This window comes from Mustelus asterias, chromosome 1 (assembly GCF_964213995.1).
Source record: "Mustelus asterias chromosome 1, sMusAst1.hap1.1, whole genome shotgun sequence".
Lineage (NCBI taxonomy): Eukaryota > Metazoa > Chordata > Chondrichthyes > Carcharhiniformes > Triakidae > Mustelus > Mustelus asterias.
The window spans coordinates 14,683,116-14,707,693 of NC_135801.1; the positions used below are offsets into that span (position 1 = coordinate 14,683,116).

The following is a 24,578-nucleotide window of genomic DNA, read 5'->3' on the forward strand; positions in this document are numbered from 1 at the left end:
GGTGGGAACCCAACTGAAAGGAAAGCTGGTCGGGGTGTCAATAGGGCAGTCAACCTTCTGCAGCCAATTCCCTGACCTGCGAAAAACCAGCCCTTTAGTAACGATCTAAGGAGTCTCAGAAAAGGGCAAAGATTAGTCATAAAAGGGAGTATCTTCTATGCTGTGGAGCCAATTGTAGGAAGGGAGTTATGAGGAGAGGTTGGAGAATCTTGGTTTGTTCTCACTGGAACGACGGAGGTTAAGGGGCGACCTGATAGAAGCCTACAAGATTATGAGAGGCATGGACAGAGTGGATAGTCAGAAGCTTTATCCCAGAGTGGAAGAGTCAATTACGAGGGGGCATGGGTTTAAGGTGCGAGGGACAAGGTTTAAAGGAGATGTACGAGGCAAGTTTTTTACACAGAGGGTGTGGGTGCCTGGAACTCGCTGCCGGGGGAGGTAGTGGAAGCAGATACGATGGTGACTTTTAAGGGGCCTCTTGACAAATACATGAATATATGGGAACAGAGGGATATGGTCGCTGGAAGGATCAGGAGTTTTAGTTCAGTCGGGCAGCATGGTCGGCGCAGGTTTGGAGGGCCGAAGGGCCTGTTCCTGTGCTGTAATTTTCTTTGTTCTTTGAATCTGGGTATCCATAGATTCTGTAGCGATGTCTTGCTGATGTGTGCAGAGGGGGAAACAAGGGAGGTTGTAACTTCCGGCCGCACTCGCCCCAAAACCGGAAAATCCTACCGGAGGTCAACGGATCTTTGTATGGTCCGTGTCCCGCCCGCTACGATTCCGATGGCGGGCGAGATGGGAAAGTTAGGTGGGTGACTCTTGTTGCACAGCGCTCCTCGATGCTCACACAGCCAGCAATACAAATACCCCTGAAAGTGGGTCTCCTAATGGACTGATCCGACCCTTTTTTTTTGGAATCTAAAATGTCCAGTGAACAATATATAAATGTCTTCAGCTCAGCCCCAACAGTAGCAGCTTTAACAGCATAATCAGGATCTTCAGTGTCTGTGAAATACAAGCAAGACAGGAGAATAGGCAGCGCTTTGACAGCTTAAAGAAGAACAGGCTCCCTCACGCCACAATTTATTGCAGTGATATTTTGGTGTTTACATTAGGAGAATAGACAGCAAGATTGTGAAATAATGGACTCAGGAATCCTTATCAGGGTTTGCAAATGGGTCCTGCTGATCCAGACTGATGGATCCTTGTCTGATTTGCAGACACCGCCTGGAGAGGGATATCGCTCTGCAAGGATTCACTAACATGTGAATGTATCATTTATACTCTTAACACCCAATCCATTTTCAATCACGGGCCAGCATAGGCTATAGGAATCATAGAATCCCATAGAATCCCTACAGTGATTCCCATTGAGTCTGCACCGACAATAATCCCACCCGGGCCCTATCTCCGTCACCCCACATATTTACCCCGCTAATCCCTCTAACCTATGCATCCCAGGACACTAAGGGGCAATTTAGCACGGCCAATCAATCTAACCCTAACCCTAATCTTTGGACTGTGGGAGGAAACCGGAGCACCCGGAGGAAATCCACGCAGACACGGGGAGAATGTGCAAACTCCGCACAGACAGTGATCTAAGCCAGGAATCGAACCCAGGTCCCTGGAGCTGTGAGGCAGCAGTGCTAACCACTGTGCCACCGTGCCACCCAAAGGTATATGAACAAGATCATGCTTTAGGGGTGGAAGGTGTCTGTTTTAGTGGAGGTTTTCCTGTGGATGAGTTCTCGCTGTACATATGACAAAAGATAGAGGTGGGGTGGGGAGGGGAAGGGCGGAGGGGTGCGGGGGGCACAGAGTAAAAGAACCAGAAGGAAACAGACAAAAATAGAAGCACTTGGGTTGGGGGGGATTGGGGCAGGTGGAAAAAGAGGATGTAAAAGAGGGGGACCAGGAGAGGAAGGGAAAGGATGAGGAATACGGGAAAGGGGAAAGAGAGGGAGAGAGAGAGTGAAAAAGACAATGGCTGGAATCTTACCACCGTTCACACCGGCCAGACTTTTCCATCCCGCTGCATTGAACGGAGACTTGGCTCGCCTCCAAATTCTCCGACTTCTCTGCAGCGAGAGCGTGGCGTGAACGGCCGGTAAGATCGCGCCCAGTGAAGGAAACAAAGGTGTTGGGGGAGACAAATTGTGTGCAAAAAGTGGGCAGAGGGTTGGGGGAGGGCGGGGGGGGGGGGCAGGGGGAGAGTGGTTGAGAAACAGTAGGATTTGGATTGTGGGAGATAGGATGCTGATCACGATGAGGCTATTGATAAATGAAGCCTGGATATCTAGCTTTGACAGAAATACATTGCTTAGAAATTCAGTTATAGCTATCGGCAGGTCAGGGTAGAAGTGAGCTGAAGAACTTTACCCCATATTGTCACTGGGCCAATGCAGTGTTGCGAATCTACAAGACTACTTGGAGCAAAAAGATAGCTCCCTCTATGTGAGTGTAGTTGGAAAGGTCAGTATGGTCCTTTTGCAATAACATTTCCAACTTCCCATTGTACTTAAGATTCTCCATCACCCATTTAGTTCTTAGCTAGAGGGGCAGCATGGACAAGTTGGGCCGAAGTGCCTGTTTCCATGCTGTAAGCCTCTATGACTCTATGACCCTATGAGATCTGAAACAGGGAAGTGATTGGTGGTTAAAAAATGTTTGGACATTTTATGCTAGTTTACAATAATTTTTTTGAAGCCTCAGCTATTCGTAAATTGACATATTAGTGTGGCACTTTACATTATCCTTTATATCTCTCCCATTCCCTGTTTAGTCAGAAAAGATTATTTTTATTTATTTATGGAATATGGGAAATGTTGGCAAGGCTGACATAGAATCATAGAATCTTATAGTAGAGGAGGAGGCCATTCAGCCCATCGAGTCTGCACCGACCACAATCCCACCCCGGCCCTATCCCCGTAACCCTGCTAATTCCACTGACGTAAAGGGGCAACCTAGCATGGCCAATCCAGTCTAACCTGCACATCTTTGGACTGTGGAAGGAAACCAGAGCACCCGGAGGAAACCCACGCAGACATGGGGAGAACATGCAAACTCCACACAGACAGTGACCTCAAGCCGGGAATCGAACCCAGATCCCTAGCACTGTAAGGCCGCAGTGCTAACCACTGTGCCACTGTGCTGCCCTCGTTACTAGTTACTATTCTCCAGTTACTGCTCATCTCGAGTTGCCCTGAGCAGACCTCTTTCTCGAACCGCCACAATCCTTGTGGCGATGTTGCCTTCACAACGCTATTAGGTAGGGAGCTCCAGCAGAACATATGTGAAAAGGTTCTCTGGCCTGCAAGCCGCTGCGTATCAGGCCCAGTATCTGGTGTCTGAACAGCACACTGAGGAAGCATTAAGGAATGCTGATAGTGTCATGAAGGAAACAACAGCTCAGACATCTTGCCTTCCGAAAGTACGATAGCGTAACTCCAATCTTCCTGTAACCTCACAGACAGAACGTGATGTTGCTCTGACACAACCTCAGGCAATATGCATTCCAACGAGTGCCCAATCATTGTGTTATTACAAAAAAACAAAGGGAAAAGGATACGATAAGAGTCCACTAGTTCCAGCCAAATGCAGCTGATAATTCCCCAGTCGCACATTCCAGAACTCCGAACCTTTATTTATTTATTTATTTTTCCAACCAAAACTATTGGACAGATAAAGCCAACGTACATAATACACAGAATGGCCATGAACGAACATCTCTTCCAGAGTTCTTACTGATAGCAATTTTTTCATCCCACATTTTATTACTCAACTTTATTTTGACCCAGCAGTGCTCCCATTAAGCCATTTATCTGTTAATATTTGTACCCAGGGCCCAGAATTATTTTTTCATTCATGGGACATGGGGGTTGCTGGCTGGCCAGCATTTATTGCCCATCCCTTGTTGTCAGAGGGCAGTTGAGAGTCAACCACATTGCTGTGGCTCTGGAGTCACATATAGGCCAGACCAGGTAAGAACGACAGATTTCCTTCCCTAAAGGACATTAGTGAAGCAGATGGCTTTTTCCGACAATGGTTTCCTGGTCATCAGTAGATTCTTAATTTTTAATTGAATTCAAATTTCACCATCTGCTGTGGCAGGATTTGAACCCAGGTCCCCAGAACATTAACTGAGTTGCTGGATTAGTGGTCTAATGATAATACCACTAGGCCACCTGCCTAGATTTCATTACCGTACAACACATTTTCCATGGGCTGTTCCAATTATAAATGCGGGTAGAGGAACTTACAATGGTAAAATAAAAATAAGGACACAATTTCTTTTGCCAATCTTTGTCCGGTTATTCCCCATCATTTAATTTCCTTTCACTTGAAAGACTACACGTGATCTAGGCTCCCTGGGTGGAATGCCATTGCACTCAATATCAGTGCACCCTCACAGGCACGGTTTAACATCGCCATATTTTTTAACAAGTCCCGTACTGTAAGATTTCACACAATGATGTTGTGTGTTGATGTTTTGCACATAGCTGAAAGATATGATTTTGTTAAGTTGTACTCAACTTGAAACCTGGTTTAGCTCAGTTGGCTGGACAGCTGGTTCATGATGCAGAGCGATGCCAGAAGCGTGGGTTCAATTCCCACACCAACTGAGGTTACTCATGAAGGTCCCACCTTCATGGCGGCACAGTGGTTAGCACTGCTGCCCCACAGCACCAGGGTCATGGATTCAATTCCAGCCTTGGGTCACTGTCTGTGTGGAGTTTGCACATTCTCCCCGTGTCTGCGTGGGTTTCCTCCGGGTGCTCCGGTTTCCTCCCACAGTCCAAAGATGTGCGGGTTAGGTTAATTGGCCATGCTAAATTGACCCTTAGTGTCAGGGGGATTAGCAGGGTAAACACCTGGGGTTACAGGAATAGGGCCAGGGTGGGATTGTGGTCGGTGCAGACTTGATGGGCCGAATGGTCTCCTTCTGCACTGTAGGAGTCTATGATACTCAACCTTGCCCCTCACCTGAGGTGTGGTGATCCTCAGATTAAATCACCACCAATCAGCTCTCCCCCTCAAAGAGAGGAGCAGCCTATGGTCATCTGGGACTGTGGTGACTTTACCTTCTACTCAACATAACTTTCGGTGTCAGTCTGCTCCCCAGGTCAGTGTAGTTTTACGCAGTAGCTATCCAGAAGAGGAACTCCTTCAGTCTGCCCATTTCAGCAAATGCGTTGCATCCTTTGCTGTTACTGGATTGTTCTGACTGGCTAATGCGTGAAGTAGAGAACTAAATGTTTTGCTGCTTTTAGAACCATGGAAAGATTACAGTGCAGAAAGAGGCCATTCAGCCCATCACACCCTGGAGTCATAGAGTCATCCAGTGCAAAAAAGGTCCTTCAGCCCATTGAATCTGCACCGACAATCATTACCACTAAAGTAGCGCCAATCCCATTTTCCTGCACTTGTCCCATATCCTTGAATGTTATGATGTTTCAAGTGCTCATCCAAATACTTTTTAAAGGTTTCCAGCCTCCCAAGGAGTGCATTCCAGATTCCCGCCATTCTCTGAGTGAAAAGGTGTTTTCTCAAATCCCCTCTGAATCTCTTGCCCCTTATCCTAAAGCCATGCCCCCTCGTGTTTGACCCCTCAACCAAGGGGAACAACTGCTCCCTACTCGCCTTGTCCATACCCCTCATAATCTCATACACCTCAGTCATGTTCCCCCTCAGCCTTCTCTGCTCCAGAGAGATGTCTGCTCTGTGCCAGCCAAAAAGAGAAAAAAGAAACTAGCTGCGCATTTTAACCCCACTTTCCAGAACCTTGTCCATAGCCTTGTAGGTTCCAGCACCTCAGATGCATGTTCAGGGATCTTATAAGTGAGTTGAGTGTTTCAGCCACGACCACCAACTCAGGCAATGGGTTCCAGATGCCCACCATCCTCTGGTGAAAAGGTTTTTCCTGGTGTCCCCTCTAATCCTTCTACCAATCACCGTAAATCTATGCCCCCGGGTAATTGACCTCTCAGCAAGATTAGGGAAAAGGAACGACGCCCAGCTGAGATGTTCCCTATTTATTGGCGTTGATACTGTTGTGTTGCATTCCTATTTGAGTTGGAAAGCCAATTTATTGGAGTTTACAAGGTAGAAAATATTTTAAGTGGTAGCCTGATAGTAACCAGATAGCTTTAATAGCTGTAGCCAGTTCTTTAATGCAACTGTCTCGATCCCTTAGTTAGTTGAATGGCGGAGCTGGGTGGGGTTAAGTGAAGGCTTCAGATGTCTGTGAAATGAGTGATGCATGCTGAATCTTTAAGTCCCTGTGCTGTGAGCATGCTTCCCTAACGTTGTGTTATCCATTCTAATGATCATACAATTATTATAGTTTGCCCCATTTTTGATGACCCTCTCCTGACCCCTTAACCTGAATGAGTTTTCCTCTCTCGTGATTGTCATTCCGCCTAACATTTGTCTGAGAGTAAATCGGCGATATTAGTGGATGCATGCTGCAGCATGCTTGCTATTTAACCCTTGCCTTGTTTCTCCTTTCCAACATAACTAATGTGTATTGTCAGCGGTACTCATGCAGGACTGCCAGGCTATCTGAGGAAAAAAAAGTTTGATCCTTCCGATTTATCCTTTGAGGCAAAAAATTGGACAAGCGTTTCAAAATCACCTTTTTTTGAGCAGTAATTTGCGATTTTCTCGACGTAATATTTGTTCCGAAGGGCAATTATCTCCATCAACATTGAACTTAAAATAATAAAGCTGAACATCTTTTGTACGGTGCCTTTTTGAAGTTATCTCAGAACCATAGAATCCCTACAGTGCAGAAGGAGGCCATTCAGCTCATCGAGCCTGCACCGACCATAATCCCACCATTGAAATGATCTGTTGGCTTCAGGCCAAGTTATTCAGACACGCTGAATTTCAAAACTCTGCCTGACATCCTTCAGCCATTCTCCATTACTTGGACTGGAATGGACAATTTCCTTTCAATTTGTGGGGTTGGAGGGGGCTAAGAATGCCACATCTTTTGATTTTTGATTCATTCGTGGGACATGGGCGTCGCTGGTTGGTCAGCATTTATTGCCCATCCTTAGTTGCCCGAGGGCAGTTAAGAGTCAACCACATTGCTGTGGCTCTGGAGTCACATGTAGGCCAGAACAGGTAAGGACAGCAGATTTTCTTCCCAAAAGGACATTGGTGAATCAGATGGGCTTTTCCGACAATCAACAATGGTTTCATGGTCATCAGTAAATTCTTAATTCCAGATTTTTTAAAAATTGAATTCAAATTCCACCATCTGCCGTGGCGGGATTTGAACCCGGGTCCCCAGAACATTAGCTGAGTTCCTAGATTAATATTCTAGCAATAATACCACTGGGCCATCGCCTTAATTAAGAGAAGGCCAACATCAGGCTGCAACTCGCATCTTTCCTAATCATAAATCTCACTCCTTAAAATTTCACAGTTATCAACAGTTAGGTGCCATGGATGTAAATGTTATAATTATTCACATTTTTTTTTACTGGGCCTGAACCCATCGCAGCAAAGTCGGTTACCCAGCCAGTGAACCATTTTGTAAAGTTCAGATAAACTATGAAAGGCATCGTTCTACCTCATGATAGGGAACGCAACGCCTCAGAAAAAAGAAAATCAGTTGAATATTCCCAAAATGTCCTCGCATCATTACCAGAAAGTTCTCTTATATTTCGTCCCTCCAGATAATAGAATTGCCGACTAGATTTTCAGACCTCGGGGTGTTTCTTCTCCTAGAGCTTGTATGGATCTGTGCTCCCTCTTTGAAAAGCATGCACTTTGCATCAGGATTAAGCAGCTTATATGAGCACGGTGTCCTCTGGAATGTTGCCATTGTCTCTCATGTGCAGGCTCTAATCATGTTACTCGTGTGATATTTTTCCCCCAGTATGTTGTACTGCTTTTCTCTGAAACTTTTTTTCCCTTGTGTTTTTTTTCTCTTTTCTTGTTTTGTTATTTTTGTCAACTTTCTGCATTGGCAGAACATCTTGGAATTGAATTTATGGGTATGGACAAATCATTCCTTTTCATCTGCAGAATTAGACCTGACAGCAATGACCTGCCTTCAGTTCCTAACTCCGTCTCTCTCTCTCTCTCTCTCTCTCCCTCCCTCCTGCCCCCTTCCCCACCCCTGTTGCTTTTGGAAGGGATGATCCAGCCATAACAGCCTGTATAGCACTTGGCCGCACTACTTGTGGGGTAGCACGCAAAACATTAAAAAGGGAATCGTTCTTTCAACTCCGCCACGGAAACTTGATTTGTAGACGCAAGCCATTCAATTCCCTCGAACCCTGCTCCGCCATTCAATCAGATCAGGGCTGATCTACGCACCAACCCTATTGCACAATCTAGATTTGGATTTGACTTCCAGGAATTGAAGCCTCTTGAGGAATATTTTTTTTAATCAATTCAAAATAAATAAAGCCTGTGACAGAAATAGCCCCCCTGATTGTTTAAGTGCGATGCTACCTTTCTGATATAAGTTGATCGCGGTTAAGGCCACCATTTTCCTAAATCCAAGGCCAAATTTCAATTTGAGTGTGCGGAAAAAAGGCAGGAGCCAGTGGAGTTATCAAAGGGGAAACTTCTCCTGAGTGAGCTACTGTCAAACTCTAACAACGCTCTCTTTCTTGGAGTCAGAGTAAACATTTCTGCCGTTTCCCCGTCGCGTATTTCTGTGTCACAAAATGAGGAATTAACTGCGAAGGTGTGATTTGTCAAATGACAGATGCTGCGATGCAAAAATCATTCAAAGATTGATTTCATATCCAAATTAATCCAAAACTTGGCAGCCTTCATTCCAGTTTGACTTCACAATACCAGCTCCCCAAGGGATCAGACAAAATGGAGAAAGCACCCAGCAACCTGCCCCTCAATTTTGAGCTCCCCTCTCAACAACCCCCCCCCCCCCCCCCCGCCCCCCAGCCCCCCGACTTTCCCCCTTTGGCTCAATGTATCTTGCATTTTGTAAACCTTCCGCATGTTAACAGCTCTTTCTCGCCACTCCCAATCTGGAACAAGTGGGTTCGATGAGAAAGGCCTCAAAATCGAAGCTTGTGAGCTGCCAGTGAGAGTTGATCTAGCACTGCCTCAAATGGAAACAGGTTCAATTTATAGGGATAATAAGTGCACTTGTAAAAAATAGATGATATTTCTGGCTGGGGATTGCAATAACAGAAAGTGATCTGTACTGACTGGCCGAATTTTTAGTAACTGATTCTCAAGAGAGTTCGAAAGATCTTTCTACCCAACACCACTCAGCCCCCCCACCCCGCACCTCCCTCCCCTGTCTAACGAGAAGTTAAAACATTTATCACCATTAATTTTATTTAAAAAGCTGTGTTTCAATTGAAGACAGTCCAAGCACGGCCTTTGACGACGGCAAGCGAGGGAGGAAGCAAACAGATGCTTAAAGGAGTCTGATTTGATTGAAATCACCTTCATTTTTTAATCTTTATTGTTACATTTTTACCCTTTTAAAAGTATCCAAGCCACCAGTGCTTCATTTTTTGAACCCAAGTTGGAAATAAAAGCATCTTGCAGTTCAATGAATTGTACTCTCATTGATCAGCACGTGATTCCGGAGCCTGATCCCTGGTCATTTATTCCCCTCTTACGGGGCAGTCGCAAGCCACCCCCCCCCCCTCCCCCCCCCCACAGTGCATAATGGCGGTCCTCTTCTGGATTCCCATTTTGCTGACAAGCGAAGGACTTCGTGTTCCCAAATGAACCAGCCTTGAGGCTTTTTAGCTGGCAAGCGCAGCACAAGGCCTTTGACAGACGTCCTTCCAGGAATTCCCAAGAATCTGGAGCTGCAAACAATGGAGGAACAACAGATTAAACGATACAGATTCCTTCCTCTTTGGTCCCAGGAGGCCTTAGAAAATTGTGCAAGGCACTTATTAAAAAAGCGATGTTTTAACTGAAGATATTTCAAACACAGCCTTTGACCACCACCTGTGCCTGATTGCGGGCAAGGGATGTAGCCAAAAGATCCTTAAAGCAGTACGATGAGATTGAAATCACCTTCACTTTTTATCTTTATCGTCACCTTTTTCCCCTTTCAAAAGTAACTTGTGATTCATTTTCGTGCTGGTTCAGTCAGTCGGTGGTTATGTTGTGTGGGGCATCCCTTCACATTTTGCTCCGATCACTCCCTTCCAAGTCTTTCCGTGTTTTACTTTCCACTATCAAGCATGCTATACCAGGCCTACTATTGATTCCTTAACCTGAAACTACTACTTTTTAAAATCAAAGATCTCTTACCTTTCTGGCATCTTTTTTTCCTTTTCTTTTTGTTTTTCTTTTAAAATATATATCACTCGCTGCTTTGGCGAATTAGTTTTCCAGAACAATTCCAGTTGAATTGATGTTTGGTCTTGTATAGACTTGGTGTTGACCTATCTCTCGTGACGTCTCGTGTTGTTATTGTAAATAGCAGGATGGCTATTGGCCAGTTGTACAGGAACCACGCTGATAATATCAACAAAAAAAAAACACAGCCAGTTGTTGAGAGAATGATACTTCTTTGTACAAGTGAAAATCAGGAAGAATTTGAAGTATTTATAAAAATTCCTGTTTCCCGTAAGATGGTCCTCCACACTTATGCTGTAGGTTTTAGATGGCTTGCTCTTGTGATTTGCCTCCCAGTCTAGTCGTCTACCCCTTTTCTATTTCAAATTGACCCAACTATCAGAAAGAAATAACAAGAGCAGAACAAATCTGGCTCAGCCCAGAAAGATCTGCGCAAGAAACTGGGTGAACTCTTTGCTGAGATTCAGAAAGCCAGCTTTGCAACAGACACCAGCCTGTGTGCCTAAAGGTCCGCAATGCGTGCCAATCATTGCTGTTTCGTTCCTCAGTCTACCCCTAGCTGTGACTGATGCTTTTCTTTGCCTGAATATCACGCATCTTACTTCCCAGTATGCCCTACGTTTGGGGGGCGGCGCGATGGCACAGTAGTTAGCACTGGTGTCTCACAGCGCCAGGGACCCGGGTTCAATTTCGGCCTCAGGTGACTGTGCGGAGTTTGCACGTTCTCCCCGTGTCTCCGGGTGAAACATAGATGATAGGAGCAGGAGGAGGCCACTTGGCCCTTCGAGCCTGCTCCGCCATCCATCACGATCATGGCTCATCGTCCAACTCGATAGCCTAATCCTGCTTTCTCCCCATAACCTTTGATCCCATTCCCCTGATGCTTCGGTTTCCTCCCACAGTCTGAAAGACGTGCTGGTTAGGTGAATTGGCCACACTAAATTCTCCCTCAGTGTACCCGAACAGGCGCGGACTGTGATGACTAGGGGATTTTCACAGTAACTTCACTGCAGTGTTAATGTAAGCCTACTTGTGACACTAATAAATAAACTAAACTAAACATGTTCATCTGATTTTTGAAGATGATATCCATCTGGCTTGGGAGAAACTTCAGATTTTTGCACTGATTTTCCCATAATAAATCATTTTAATAACAAACATTTGCTTCAAAAAGAAATAAATTCTATTTTAAATGTAATAGAAGCGTTCTTGGTCCTGTCAGCTGCTCTCCATTCTGACATTTACCTCAAAAGGTGTGTTACTCAGTGATGTTTCTCTGCCGGGGATGTGGATTCAGGTTGGTGGGGTGGGTAGGGGAGAGAGTGGGAAATATTCCCACTGAGGAGGATCTAAAAGAAAAACTTCCTTAAACAACTGCTGCCCCTCCCTCTTGGCTGATCTGCGGCTCATGGAGCCGGCTCCAAGGAGGAGCTGAGGAAATGTGGATAAAATGTTCAAAAATTATAGCAGAACAAATTGTTTTGAACATATACAGCAAATGAATCAACGGATTGACTGTAAAAATATCTAAACTGGCAAATTTTATTGATGTTGCAGGAAACATCAGTGAGTGAAAACCCAATAACAATTTAACTCCAGTGTTACGTACAATTGTCAAGAATGTTTTTTGTTTAAGTTGGACTGCAGGAGTTCAAAAAGGCAATGTCTGGCTTAAACATGGCTTTTGCTATTGATTAGATGTTTATTCCTCTGCATCAGCAAAATACTTGAAAGGTGGACGTGTTTTTGATTGGAAATGGCACACACAACTGATCCAAGGAAATGCTTGGAGTGACATTTAAGATTGAGAACATTGGCGTGCATTTTAAATGTACAGAGCCGTGTTCATATGTAAAAGACGGACAAATCTCACGACAGATGTCAGCTGGTTTGCCTGGTACTTGCCAGAGCTCACACGTGTGTCTTCACATGTTCCTTTTTGGTCATCAGTGCTTATTGCCGTGAGTGCCAACGCCACAATGATAATTACAAGACCAGTTTTAAGCATGGAGCTGTGTCTGTTCCAATGCTCCTACTCAGGCACAGCATGAGTCCAGAGGAATTTAAATGAAGCGGAAAGCTCTGTCTAAGCTGGGAATTGCCTTTATTTTAAAAAAATTGCCGTGAGCTTCCATTTTGCGTGTTTTAATTGCCTTTGAGGGTACAGAGCAGGTGGAAAATGGAAACTGTACAAGCAATTTCTCCTCATTGATAGCGCGAAGTGATTGCACTTTCATGGTATGTTGGCCACACAGCATACCTCAGGCTGTAACCTGCTGTTCTCTGCTTCTCTCTTCAGAAGCTGAGGAGCTATACCAGAAGCGAGTGCTGACGATAACAGGGATCTGCATTGCCCTCCTGGTGGTTGGCATCATGTGTGTGGTGGCGTACTGCAAGACAAAGTAATCCAAAGTTTCATTATTTCAAATCCAAGATAGAACCTGATTGACACTCATGCATCTGTTCCGTTCCTTCCTCCCTCCCAGCGGGGATTCTTTTTGTTGCTTGGATTCCTTTAAAAGTCAGCCTTTCCATCCAATGATATTTAAGCAATATAAAGCACTCAGTGAGTTAACTGTGCCTTAAGTTGTTAAATCTGTATTTTGCTGTCATTTGGATAGAGTCTCTTATTAAGGTCTCAGGGCGGAATCGTCACAGTAATTGGGGCGGGTAAAGTAAAACCATAAGACATAGGAGCAGAATTAGGCCATTCAGCCCATTGAGTCTGCTCCACCATTCAATCATGGCTGATAGGCTTATCAACCCCACTCTCCCGGCTTTGCCCGTAACCCCTCACCAATCAAGAATTTATATATCTCTGTCTTAATGACCTGGCCTCCACAGCCTTCGGTGGCAATTAATTCCACAGATTCACCACTCTCTGGGTGAAGAAATTCCTCCTCATCTCAGTTCTTGGTCCTAAAAGGTCATCCCTTTACTCTGAGGCTGTGTCCTTGGATCCTAGTCTCTCCTACTAACGGAAACATCTTCCCCACCTCCATTCTATCCAGGCCTTTCAGTTTCCTGTAAGCTTCAATGAGATCCCCCCTTCATCCTTCTAAACTCCATCGAGTACAGACCCAGAGTCCTCAACCGCTCCTCATGCGTCAAGCTTTTCATTCCCGGGTTCATTCTCGTGAACCTCCTCTATACCCTCAGTGGGATTTGATCCGCTGATGGCAATGGCAGATTCTTACGACGTATTGCGTAACACTTTGCATTAAAAATGCAGAGGCTCGGGTTTCACATCAGATCGCTGATGGACATCCTTTGATTCACCCTCCCCTGCCATCACTGTAGTGCTTCAATAGTCCAGGCCCTATATTTAAATGCCACCCTTGCATTTGGCTTTTATTTTGTTCATTCATGGGACATGGTGTCGCTGGCTGTCCAGTGATTGGACGGACTAAAGAATCAGCTGATACCTGTCCCAAAATCACAATCAAACTTTCAACTTCCATCATGTATGGTTTTCAGTGTAGCAACTATCTGCAAAGTTCTTGATGTTGAATATTTATATTTGAATTCAAGGTGCAGCATTTACAAAAGGGGAAAAAGGGACAGCCTTTAAGTAAATAGAAGATGTATCCACTTGTGGGGGAGTCCAAAACTAGAGGATGCAAATCACCATAGAATTCCAGTGCAGCAGAGGCCATTCAGCCCATCGAGTCTGCACCAATTCTCTATCGGAGTGTCTTACCAGGCCCTCTACCCCACCCTATCCCTGTAACCCCATACATTTCCTATGGCTAATCCATTTAACCTACACATCTTGGGACACTAAGGGGCAATTTGATCATGGCCAATCCACCTAACTTGCACATTTTTGGAGTGTGGGGGGAAACCGGAGCACCCGGCAGAAACCCACGCAGACACGGGGAGAACATGCAAACGCCACACAGACAATTATCTGAGGCCGAAATCGAACCCAGGTCCCTGGAGCTGTGAGGCAGCAGTGCTAACCACCATGCCACCCTTGGTGAGAAATGTGAGAACATCACAACTAGGTCCAATAAACATTTCAGGAGTAACCTCTTGACCCAGAGTGCAGTTGGAATTTACTACCATGTGGAATAGTTGAAAAAAAACACACCGATGCCTTTAAGTACTCAAGAAGTAGGAACAGGAGTATGGCATTGATCCCAACAAGCCTGCTCCACTATTTGACAAGGTCATGGCTGATTTGATTGTGGCCTTCTCCCACTTTCCCATCTGCATGCCCCCACCCCCGTCCCCCCACCCCCCCAGAACACTTGACTCCCCTGTCGGTGAAAAATCTAACTACTTAAGGTACAGTGAGATAAGTACAAGAGGGAGGAGGCTGAGAAAGATGTGTTGATGGGGTGAGTACGGTAGGAGCTATCTTACACAGAGTTACATAGAATCCTACAGTGCAGAAGGAGGCCATTCAGCCCATTGAGTCTGCACCAACCGCAATCCCATCCAGGCCCCATCCCCATAACCCCATGCATTTACCCTAGCTAATCCCCCTGACACTCAGGGACAATTTAGCATGGCCAATCCACCTAACCTGTACATCTTTGGACTGTGGGAGGAAACTGGAGCACCCGGAGGAAACCCACGCAGAGAATGTGCAAACTCCACAGTGACCCAAGCTGGGAATCGAACCCTGGTCCCTGGCGCGGTGAGGCAGCAATGCTAACCACTGTGCCACCATGCCCGCCCATCTTGTGTGTAACATAAAAACCAGTCTCGACCACCTGGGCCTGAGTCTGTGTTGTAGGTTTGATTTAATTCCTCGTGCTTCTATCTCAGGATAGAAGATTTGGGTTGAAATCGCTTTTTTGGAGAGTCTCTGTTACAAATGTATTCCACAATCCGTGCCATGTAACACTGGCTGAAAAAAAAACGGGCAGTACGTTTTTAGGCAGCATACAACCCTCCATTCAATTGGTTCTTTCCTATATTTATTTTGAGAAACACTTGGTTTGAACAGGAAGTCGAGGAAGGATTTAATAAGAGCCATGTTTAAAGGGCTGGGAACTAAGGTTGAATGCTCCACTAGCACCACAGAAACGAGCTGTCACAACTTCATAGCTGGAGTTTGAATCCGTCTAATGTAAAGAAATCCCAAGTCCATCATTTGACCTTCATTTCTGCCTCTGATTGTATTCCTTCTGTCACCCAATACAGAAAACAGCGGAAAAAGCTGCATGACCGGCTAAGACAGAGTCTCCGATCTGAACGAAACAACATGGTAAACCTGGTGAACGGACCCCACCACACAAATCCTCCAGCAGACAATGTTCAGTTGGCAAATGTAAGTCGAGTTGGTATTGAGGTCTCCCTATCTCTCTCCCTGCATTGTATGAGCGTGACGATGAGTTACAGTGCAGAAACATGGAAACTAGAAGCAGGAGTAGGCCATTCGGCCCTTCGAGCCTGTTCTGCCATTCATTTTGATCATGGCTGATCATCAGAATCAGTATCCTGATCCCGCCTTCCCCTCCCTGATCCCTCCTTATAGGTATCCCAACATGCAGCCAGTGCCACTGGGGTTTGTCTGAGTGACGCCTTCTGTGTGTTACAGAGCTGCTTCCGATAAACGCGACTCTGGAGTAGTGTTGCTGTTCGGGCTGTGAAATTGTGAAGCAGATTTAGAATTGAAACTTATCTCTGGTCAAAGTTTGCACTCTCACATTCACTGGAAGTTACATTTGGTGCTTTAATTTGATGACCATTGCACCCACAAACTACTGAGTGAGATGTATCCAAGCCCGCTCTACCATTTTTGCACTGTTAATGTAAGCTTATTTGTGACTAATAAATAAACTTCACCATGTAATACGATCATGGCTGATCTGACTGTGACCTTAGCTCTGCATTCCCACCCACCTCTGATAACCTTTGACTCCTGTGTGAGTCGAGAATCTATCTGCCTCCGCCATAAAATTATTCAGCAACCCTGACTCCACCACTCTCTGAGGAAGAGTTCCAGAGATTACAACCCTCTGAGAGAGAGAATTTCTCCTGAGCAACAGCTTATATGGGGACCCCTTATTTTTAAACGACGTTCCCTAATTCTAGTCTCTCCCACAAGGGGAAAACATCCTTTCAGCATCCACCCTGACAAGCCCCCTCAGGATCTTATATGTTTCTTTGAGATCACATCTCATTCTTCTGCGCTCCAAGGGATATAGTCCCAGCCTGCACAACCTATACCTGCCCCACTCCTTTACCACCACACCCCTCCCACTCCCCTCACCGCCGTCAGTGCTATATCCAGTTAACAGCAATGTATCATTAGATACGATACAGGATTAATAGCATCGTGTCAATGTGACAGAATAATATATCGGATTAATAGCAGTGTTAGCGCGTCAGTGGATGGAATACAGAATTAACAAATGAATAAGTGTGTTAGTGTAACGCAATATTGGATTAACAGCATTATGCTAGTGTGTCAGTGGAGGTAATATAGAGTTAGCAGTATTGTGTCAGTAGACACGATATGGGATTCGTAGTGTTGTGTTAGTGGTGCTCAAATGGGGCATATCCTGGAAAATGCCTCGGATTGAACTTTGTAACTCATTCCTCCAGTTGCATTACTGGAAATGTGATTTGAGAACAGGAATCTCATGCACGCAGGGCCAAGTGGTCGATCTCAACTAATGAAACAAAAGAATAGAGGAAGAAACAGAGAACAATGGGAAAGAAAATGGCACTGCCAGGATGGCACAGCCAAGTTGGCACAGCCAGGTTGGCACTGTCCTAGAGTGGCATTGCCAGGTTGGCATGACCAGATTGGCACAGCCAGGTTGGCACTGTCCTAGAGTGGCATTGCCAGGTTGGCATGGCCAGGTTGGCACTGTCCTAGGGTGCCAGGGGACAGTGCCAGGATACTGCATGGGGCTTGTCCCTCACCATCTGGGGGCTATACTTGCCTGTGCCCAACATGTTCACAACAACTGATTTTCATTTTCGATGGAGGGGAGGGGGTGCAGAGAAGATCACGTTCCAAAATCTCGCCAGTGCAAATCCCACTTTTTGTCTCTTGCGAGATTCAGCGACCATAATATGATTTGCGCCGGCAGCTCGCATGGCTGCTAAGTCGTGGCCAGTGGGTCGAATGGCCTCCTTCTGTGTCATGAATGAGTCTCTGGTCAGGATCTTCTGGCCGAGAATTAATAAACAGTTGGCAATAAATTGTTGGCCACAAAGTTCAGTAGTAACAGCGGTGATAAAATGGCCAAGATTAGGACAATCCAAATGGTTCATTAGGCACAAGTTACTTGATGGACACAAGCAATAATAAGCCTATAAAATCAGGCCTCGTGGTACTGAAAACATTCCCCAGCATGTCAAACAGCACAAAAGACAAGTCATTATTCCTGTATTAATATTGAACGTTATACAATTCACATTGAAAGGGGATCTGCTTTGTTTTGAGCCTTTCTCCACTGAAACGTACAATTAATAATTGCATCCCTCCAGTCTTGGTATTCATTCAAAAGCCTGCCTGGGGGTTTGAACAAGGAAATAGGCTGTAGCAAAGAAAAAATAACATTTCTTAATTTTTTAGACTAGTGGTTTTTGTGTGTCTGATTTTCTTTAACGCCTGCAGTGTGTTAATAGTCAGTGAACACGTCAGTCAGGATGTTAAACTGGTTGGCACATCTGAGTAAAGAAAGGCAATGGGCACGATTCTCCGGCCTTCTAGCCACGTGTTTCCCAGGGGTGGGAGGTGGCATGTTGTTCGCTAGTGGCAGGATTCTCTGGTCCCGCCGCTGGCATCACCCTACACCGGCGGGAAACCCATGGACAGGGGTGCGCTGCCAGCGGGACTGGAGAATCCCACTGGCGTGAACGGTCAGAGAATTCCGACCACAGTTTTTGAAAAAATGTGGACGTGCACTAATATTGTCTTGAACATTCCACCAACCACGGACTCCTGTTATTTAACTTCCAGTAGAGCCCAGTTTGTTGCCATTTCAATAGATTTTGTGGAGATTAGGAATAAAAGAGGAAGGAGACCTTGGCTAGAGGATAATGTCTGTAATGGTGGTGAGTCACAAATGGCCAGTGGACAGCATGGGTTTGATGGACCAGTTTGATGACCTTTTGCTGTTTTGAGCTTTCTTGTCTTCTAACCTCATGCTTTTTGTTTGCAGCAATATATAATGAAAAACCCGGGATCCACTGAGCATGTCATTGAGCGAGAAACGGAAACCTCGTTCTCAACCAGTCACTATACATCGACAACCCATCACTCTACGACAGTTACTCACACACCCAGCCACAGGTATCTGGATTAAGCGCCATTATTTGATTAGATAGCGTAGAACAAGAACCAACTAGCAGAGATGTGTGACGAACAGAAGGGGAAGCAGATATCACACAAAGGAACCTCTATTAGTTATGAACAATGGTGGCATGGTGGCACAGTGGTTAGCACTGCGCCCTCACAGCACCAGGGACCTGGGTTGAATTCCGGCTTGGGTCACTGTCTGTGTGGAGTTTGCACATTCTCCCCGTGGCTGCATGGATTTCCTCCAGGTGCTCTGATTTACTCTCAAAAGTCCAAAGATGTGCAGGTTAGGTGGATTGGCCATGATCAATTGCCCCTTAGTGTCCCAGGATGTGTAGGTCAGGTGGATTAACCATGGGGTTATGGGGATAAGACGGGGGAGAGGGCCTGGGTAAGAAACTCTGAAAGAAAGTCGGTGCCGACTTGATGGGCTGACTGGCCTCTTCTGCACTGTAGGGATTCTATAGCCCTATGCACACTGGACAAAAGTGGATGGTTTCCAAGGGTGCTTTATACAATTGCCCTCCAATTATATTTTCATATTTTTATATCTGGTGAAAGGTCTACCTCACAAATCTACGTCAAAGAAGTGACAATGTTTAGATTGGGACCATCTTATGCTTCATTGGCACTCATCACCTCAGACACCAAGTTGGAAGAACCAAAACCCATCCCCTTACCCCCCCCATCTCCCTTGTCAAACCCCACTCTCTAGCAATTCAATTATCAAAGTGCCACTATGGTTCTAATCTTTATAAAATACTGACAGAATGCTCTCACAAATTAATGAAAGAAGCATTATATTAATATTTACAATCTATTAGAATGTTTATTGCGCAATTCCTCTTGTTGCTTACCATTTGCTATGTTCACATTAATGTATTGAAAGCTGTCTATATAAAACATGCATTCTCCTCCTCCGTCCGATATAGGCACTGGAGCAGCCATGCTTGTGAGGTTGCGGGGGAGGGGATGGGAGGTGGAGGAGGCTTGGGGGGAGCGGGGAAGCGAGCAAGGTGGTTAAAACACAGTGTGACAAGTTTATATGGGCGATTTCCATTATAAATGTGAGCACACAAATTTATAGCAGCGTGCAACAATAAGATTCGACTGTGCAAGTTCAAAATGCAGACTGTGTTATAGCAGCACACTGTGGTCCAATAGTTCCCTGTCCTCTCTCCGCACTTCATTTGAGGGGAATTTTAACCTCGACACATGATGTTGACTCCCACAACCTAACTTTCCCCATTTTCAGTTCCATTGAAGACGCTACTGTACACCTCAGTTTCATCTGTCAATGTGCCAAGGAAAAGGAAACTGGCCCAGGGTGAATGTGAAATTAACTCAGTCATGTTATATATATTATATATTAGGGCGGCACGGTAGCACAGTGGTTAGCACTGCTGCTTCACAGCTCCAGGGACCTGGTTTCGAATCCCGGCTCGGGTCACTGTCTGTGTGGAGTTTGCACATTCTCCCTGTGTCTGCGTGGGTTTTCTCCGGGTGCTCCGGTTTCCTCCCACAGTCCAAGATGTGCGGGCTAGGTTGATTGGCCATTCTAAATTGCCCCTTAGTGTCCCGGAATGGATAGGTTAGAGGGATTAGTGGGTAAATATGTAGGGATATGGGGATAGGGCCTGGGTGGGATTGTGGTTGGTGCAGACTCGATGGGCCGAATGGCCTCTTTCTGCACTGTAAGATTCTATGACTTCTATGTTCTTTAACGTCCGGCACTTCGTGATGTGACATAGCATCAATTTTAGTCTACGTTTGGCCGATGGTACCACACACTCTGGGCAGGATTTTACAGCCTTGCTCAGGTGAGATCGTAAAATCCTGCCCAAGGCCAAAGGAGATTTCCGTTCTGGGAATCTCTGGGGCGGGCGAGGTGGTACGTTTTCGGCCTCCATATCTGGAGTGCTGTGTTGAATTTGGCTCTTTGCTGTTCGATGCAGAGTTCTGAATCCACAAGGTAGCCAAGGTGACTGCAGCTTGACAATAAACCAGCACATTGCAATGGGCAAGCCACACACACGAGGCTCAGTTAAATCCTACAGTAAAGGTCAAATTGCATTAACACCCCCTTTATCTAAAGCAATGCACTTGAGCGCTGCTTCAACAATTGAGTGGGCCTTTGAGGCATAGTCGATCTGGAATGTGATATCTTGCCCCTATCTCCTTATAGGACCACGCACAATGCTCAAGAAGCCTTCAGCAGTCAATTCTTCCGAGGGTGCTTTATACAACTCCCCCTCCCCCCCACTGCCTGTATATTGGTACATAGATGTATGGGTAATCTACATGCTACATGCATGGCTGTTGTCTGACTGATATTCCAACCCTCCAGTGCTCCTCCAATGGACCATTCTCTATGCCTCAGTGTGGATTCAAATCCCACCATGGCAGCTGGTGGAATTTAAATTCCATTAATAAATCTAGTCTCGATAATTGTGACCATCAGACTATCGGACGTTGTTGTAAAAACCCACCTGGTTCACTAATGTCCTTTAGGGAAGGAAATCTGCTGTGCTTGCCAGGTCTGGTCTACACATGACTCCAGACCCACACAGCACAGGTTGACTCTTAACTGCCCTCTGAAAAGGCCTAGCAAGCCACTCAGTTCAAAGTCAATTAGGAATAAGCAACAAATTTGTTTTTAGAGAATAAATATCCTTTTGCCTAAATTATTGAGACAAAGATGTGTGAGTTAGTGGATTGGTCGTGATAAATTGTCCATTAGTGTCAGGGGAATTAGCAGGATAAATATATGGGGTTACAGGGATAGGGCCTGCGTGGGATCATTGTCAGTGCAGGCTCGATGGGCCAAATGGCCTCCTTCTGCACTGTAGGGATTCTATGATTTTATGATTCTATGAAATGCCTGCCTTGCCAGCAATGCCCACATCCCATAAAAGAATTTAAAACATTGCTGAAGCCCCTTGCTTCTCCTACAATGCTTTGTCTCAATAACTTAGGTGAAAGGATATTTATTCTCTAAAAACAAATGTCTGGTGCCAATTGCAGCTGGGAAGAAGCTGAAGATCTCCCTCTGTGAAAATAACAATGTTGACTGAATGCTTTACACAGTTAACCTGACTCAGGGATTTAAAGATGTTTCTCTTTGTGTCGGCCACAGTTGGAGTACAGGCCAAACAGAAAGTGTCATCTCAGACAGCCCCTCTGTGCTTGTAACATCTTCAGTGGAAACCAGCAGGCGCACCAGCCCAATCAATCACCGAGGCCGACTCAACGGTGTGGCAGGTCGGCGAGAGATGCTTATCTGTGTGAGGAACTCGAGAGACACTCCGGACTCTCTCCGAGATTCACCGCATAGCGAAAGGTAGGCCCCGCAGCTATTTTTGTACTTTGTGGCTGTAGTAACTGAGTGTACAGGTATAACAGTAACAGAGGACAAAACTTTGACTGGGAAGGGATGTTTGGCTGGAAGTTGAGACTAATGGCACAGCTTAGACAGTAGGGAGTGAGGTTATAGCTCTGATCATAGACGGAGATCTGAATGCAATTGTAGGGACCGAGGGCATGGCTGTAACCCGCACAACTCTGAGATGTGCCAGCCTTGGCTCAGGTATTAGGTCTTTTGCCTTTGAGTCAAAAATCATGGATTCAAGCATTATTCCAGAGGCTTGTACTCATTATCCAAGCTGTCACTGCTTCAGTGCAGTGCTGTAGGAAGTGTTGTATTTTGAATGTAGTGTCCAACTCTTCACTCTCTTGGGTATTTGAAAGATGCAATTGCACCCAACTTCTCCTTGTAATCTTCTCCAACCTCACAATCCTGTCAGCCCACTAACACGTCTCACATTTGCCAGCCCTCTGACCTCTTTGAGTTCAGTAATTAGCACTAGGGCAGCACGGTAGCACAGTGGTTAGCACTGCTGCTTCACAGCTCCAGGGTCCCGGGTTCGATTCCCGGCTCGGGTCACTGTCTGTGTGGAGTTTGCACATTCTCCTCGTGTCTGCGTGGGTTTACTCCGGGTGCTCCGGTTTCCTCCCACAGTCCAAAGATGTGCGGGTTAGGTGATTGGCCAGGTTAAAAATTGCCCCTTAGAGTCCTGGGATGCGTAGGTTAGAGGGATTAGCGGGTAAAATATGTGGGGGTAGGGCCTGGGTGGGATTGTGGTCGGTGCAGACTCGATGGGCCGAATGGCCTCCTTCTGCACTGTAGGGTTTCTATGATTCTATGATGATTCTATGATAAATTAAAAATCTGCTGCATGTATCAGGAATTGGACTACACGTTCACTCCATACCCATGAAATGAGTAGCAAAGACACTCATTCCGTGAGTCTCTGCTGGATTTGAACACAGTCTGAGCTGTCCAGTCTGTTCCTACAGAAATACCTCTTCCAAGTTGACCAACGTTGTTGCTAATCAGGACTTGATTGCTGTCCCAAGAACACATGGCTGCACCAATGTACCCAAATTCAGAAGGATGATATTAACTTGCAGTGCCACACATTCCCAAACTATTAACTGATCAAGGGACAATTAAGATCAGCCATGATCTTATTGAATGGCGGGGCAGGCTCGAGGGGCTAGATGGCCTACTCCTGCTCCTATTTCTTATGTTCTGATGACAATTAACTGAAGGCTTGATTTCTAATCCAACAATTTGGACATTAGGAAGTGTGAGTGTCCCTGACAGGGTACAGAGGAGATTTACCGGAATGATTCTGTGGATGCAGGATTTCATCTACAAGTTTAGGTTGGAAAAGCTGGAGTTGTTCTCCTTGGATCAAGAAAGATTGCGAGGAGCTTTGAGGGGAGGTCTATCCAATTCTAATTCAAAGAGTTCTAATTGCTGTCCTTGTTATGCATGCTTGGGTTGCGAGCCCAGGCACATAAAAACATTGTCTTAGTAAGGATTTGATGACTGGAGAGAACTGTTGTTGCTTGATTGGCATTTTTAAGGGGTTATAAAGTGTTATTTTTATGATTTCTTTTGTCACAGTCAAAATGTTCATTTGCCCAAGATTAAGAGGTGCAAAATGTTTGAAGCCTTTACTATTGATACTTTAATGTTTTGGCTGATTGACACTTTTATACAGTTGGAGCAACATCAGTTTTGTTTTGTTTTCTGAGCAGCTCTGCTAATGCCATTGTTACTATACAGCTCATTGGCTCTATATAGGGTGTATACTGGGTGAATGGGAATGGAAGGGCTATGAGTTGGCATGGGGGTTGTAAGGGAACAGTGGGGTGGGTTGGGTGGGGCCATGGTTTAGCATGATTTGGAATGGAAGGTGGATGGGACTATGGAAGGCACTTGGGGACCATGGGTAAGACCTTTTAAGCACACCTATCGATAGTAGGCCATTCGGCTCCTCGAGCTTGCTCCACCACTCAATTCAAGTTCCCAGATAGAGACTATGGTTCAGGTTACCTCTGAGGGGTCATGCACCATGATTCATGGAGAATCTGGCCCAACTCTGTGAAAGTTGTGGGCAGCTAGGAGATGTCCACGCCCACAATGGAGCCAACCAGGTCGGGAGTGCCGGGTGCATGCACCTTTCCTCCTCTGCACCAGGAAACATTGGTGGTGCCAGGAATGGGGGTGGCAATTCCAGAGTCAGGTCCTGGCCATTATTTTTAAATTGCTTTGCAACTCTATAAAAATCCAGGCCTATGACTCTATGGATTTATTACCAGAGGAATAGAACATAAAAGTAAGGGTGCTATGCTTCAGTTATACAGGGCAGTACTGAGACCGCATTTTGAATACTTTGTGCCATTTTGGTCTCCTTATTTAAGGAAGGATGTAAATGCATGGGAGGCGGTTCAGCAGAGGTACACTGGATTGATACCCGGAATGAGTGGGTTGTTTTATGAGGAAAAGTTGGAAAGGCTGGGCTTGTCAAAATGGAGTTTAGAAGAGTGAGATGTGACTTGATTGAAGTTTGTAAGATCCTGAATGGTAGTGACAAGGCGGACATTGAAAGGATGTTTCCTCCTGTGGGTGATTCCAGAACTGGGG

The 24,578-nt window shown here is 45.6% G+C and overlaps 1 protein-coding gene across 2 annotated transcripts in view; it reads left to right on the plus strand.

Annotated features, from left to right (window-relative positions):
• Window positions 1-24,578, plus strand: part of nrg1 (neuregulin 1) — a 217,578-nt gene that overhangs the window by 188,379 nt on the left and 4,621 nt on the right. For both annotated transcript variants that reach the window (XM_078209632.1, XM_078209641.1), the window contains 4 exons: window positions 12,614-12,716; window positions 15,469-15,595; window positions 18,447-18,577; window positions 21,720-21,923. In XM_078209632.1, coding sequence (XP_078065758.1) covers window positions 12,614-12,716; window positions 15,469-15,595; window positions 18,447-18,577; window positions 21,720-21,923 — 565 coding nt within the window. The remainder of the gene's footprint in view (window positions 1-12,613; window positions 12,717-15,468; window positions 15,596-18,446; window positions 18,578-21,719; window positions 21,924-24,578) is intronic.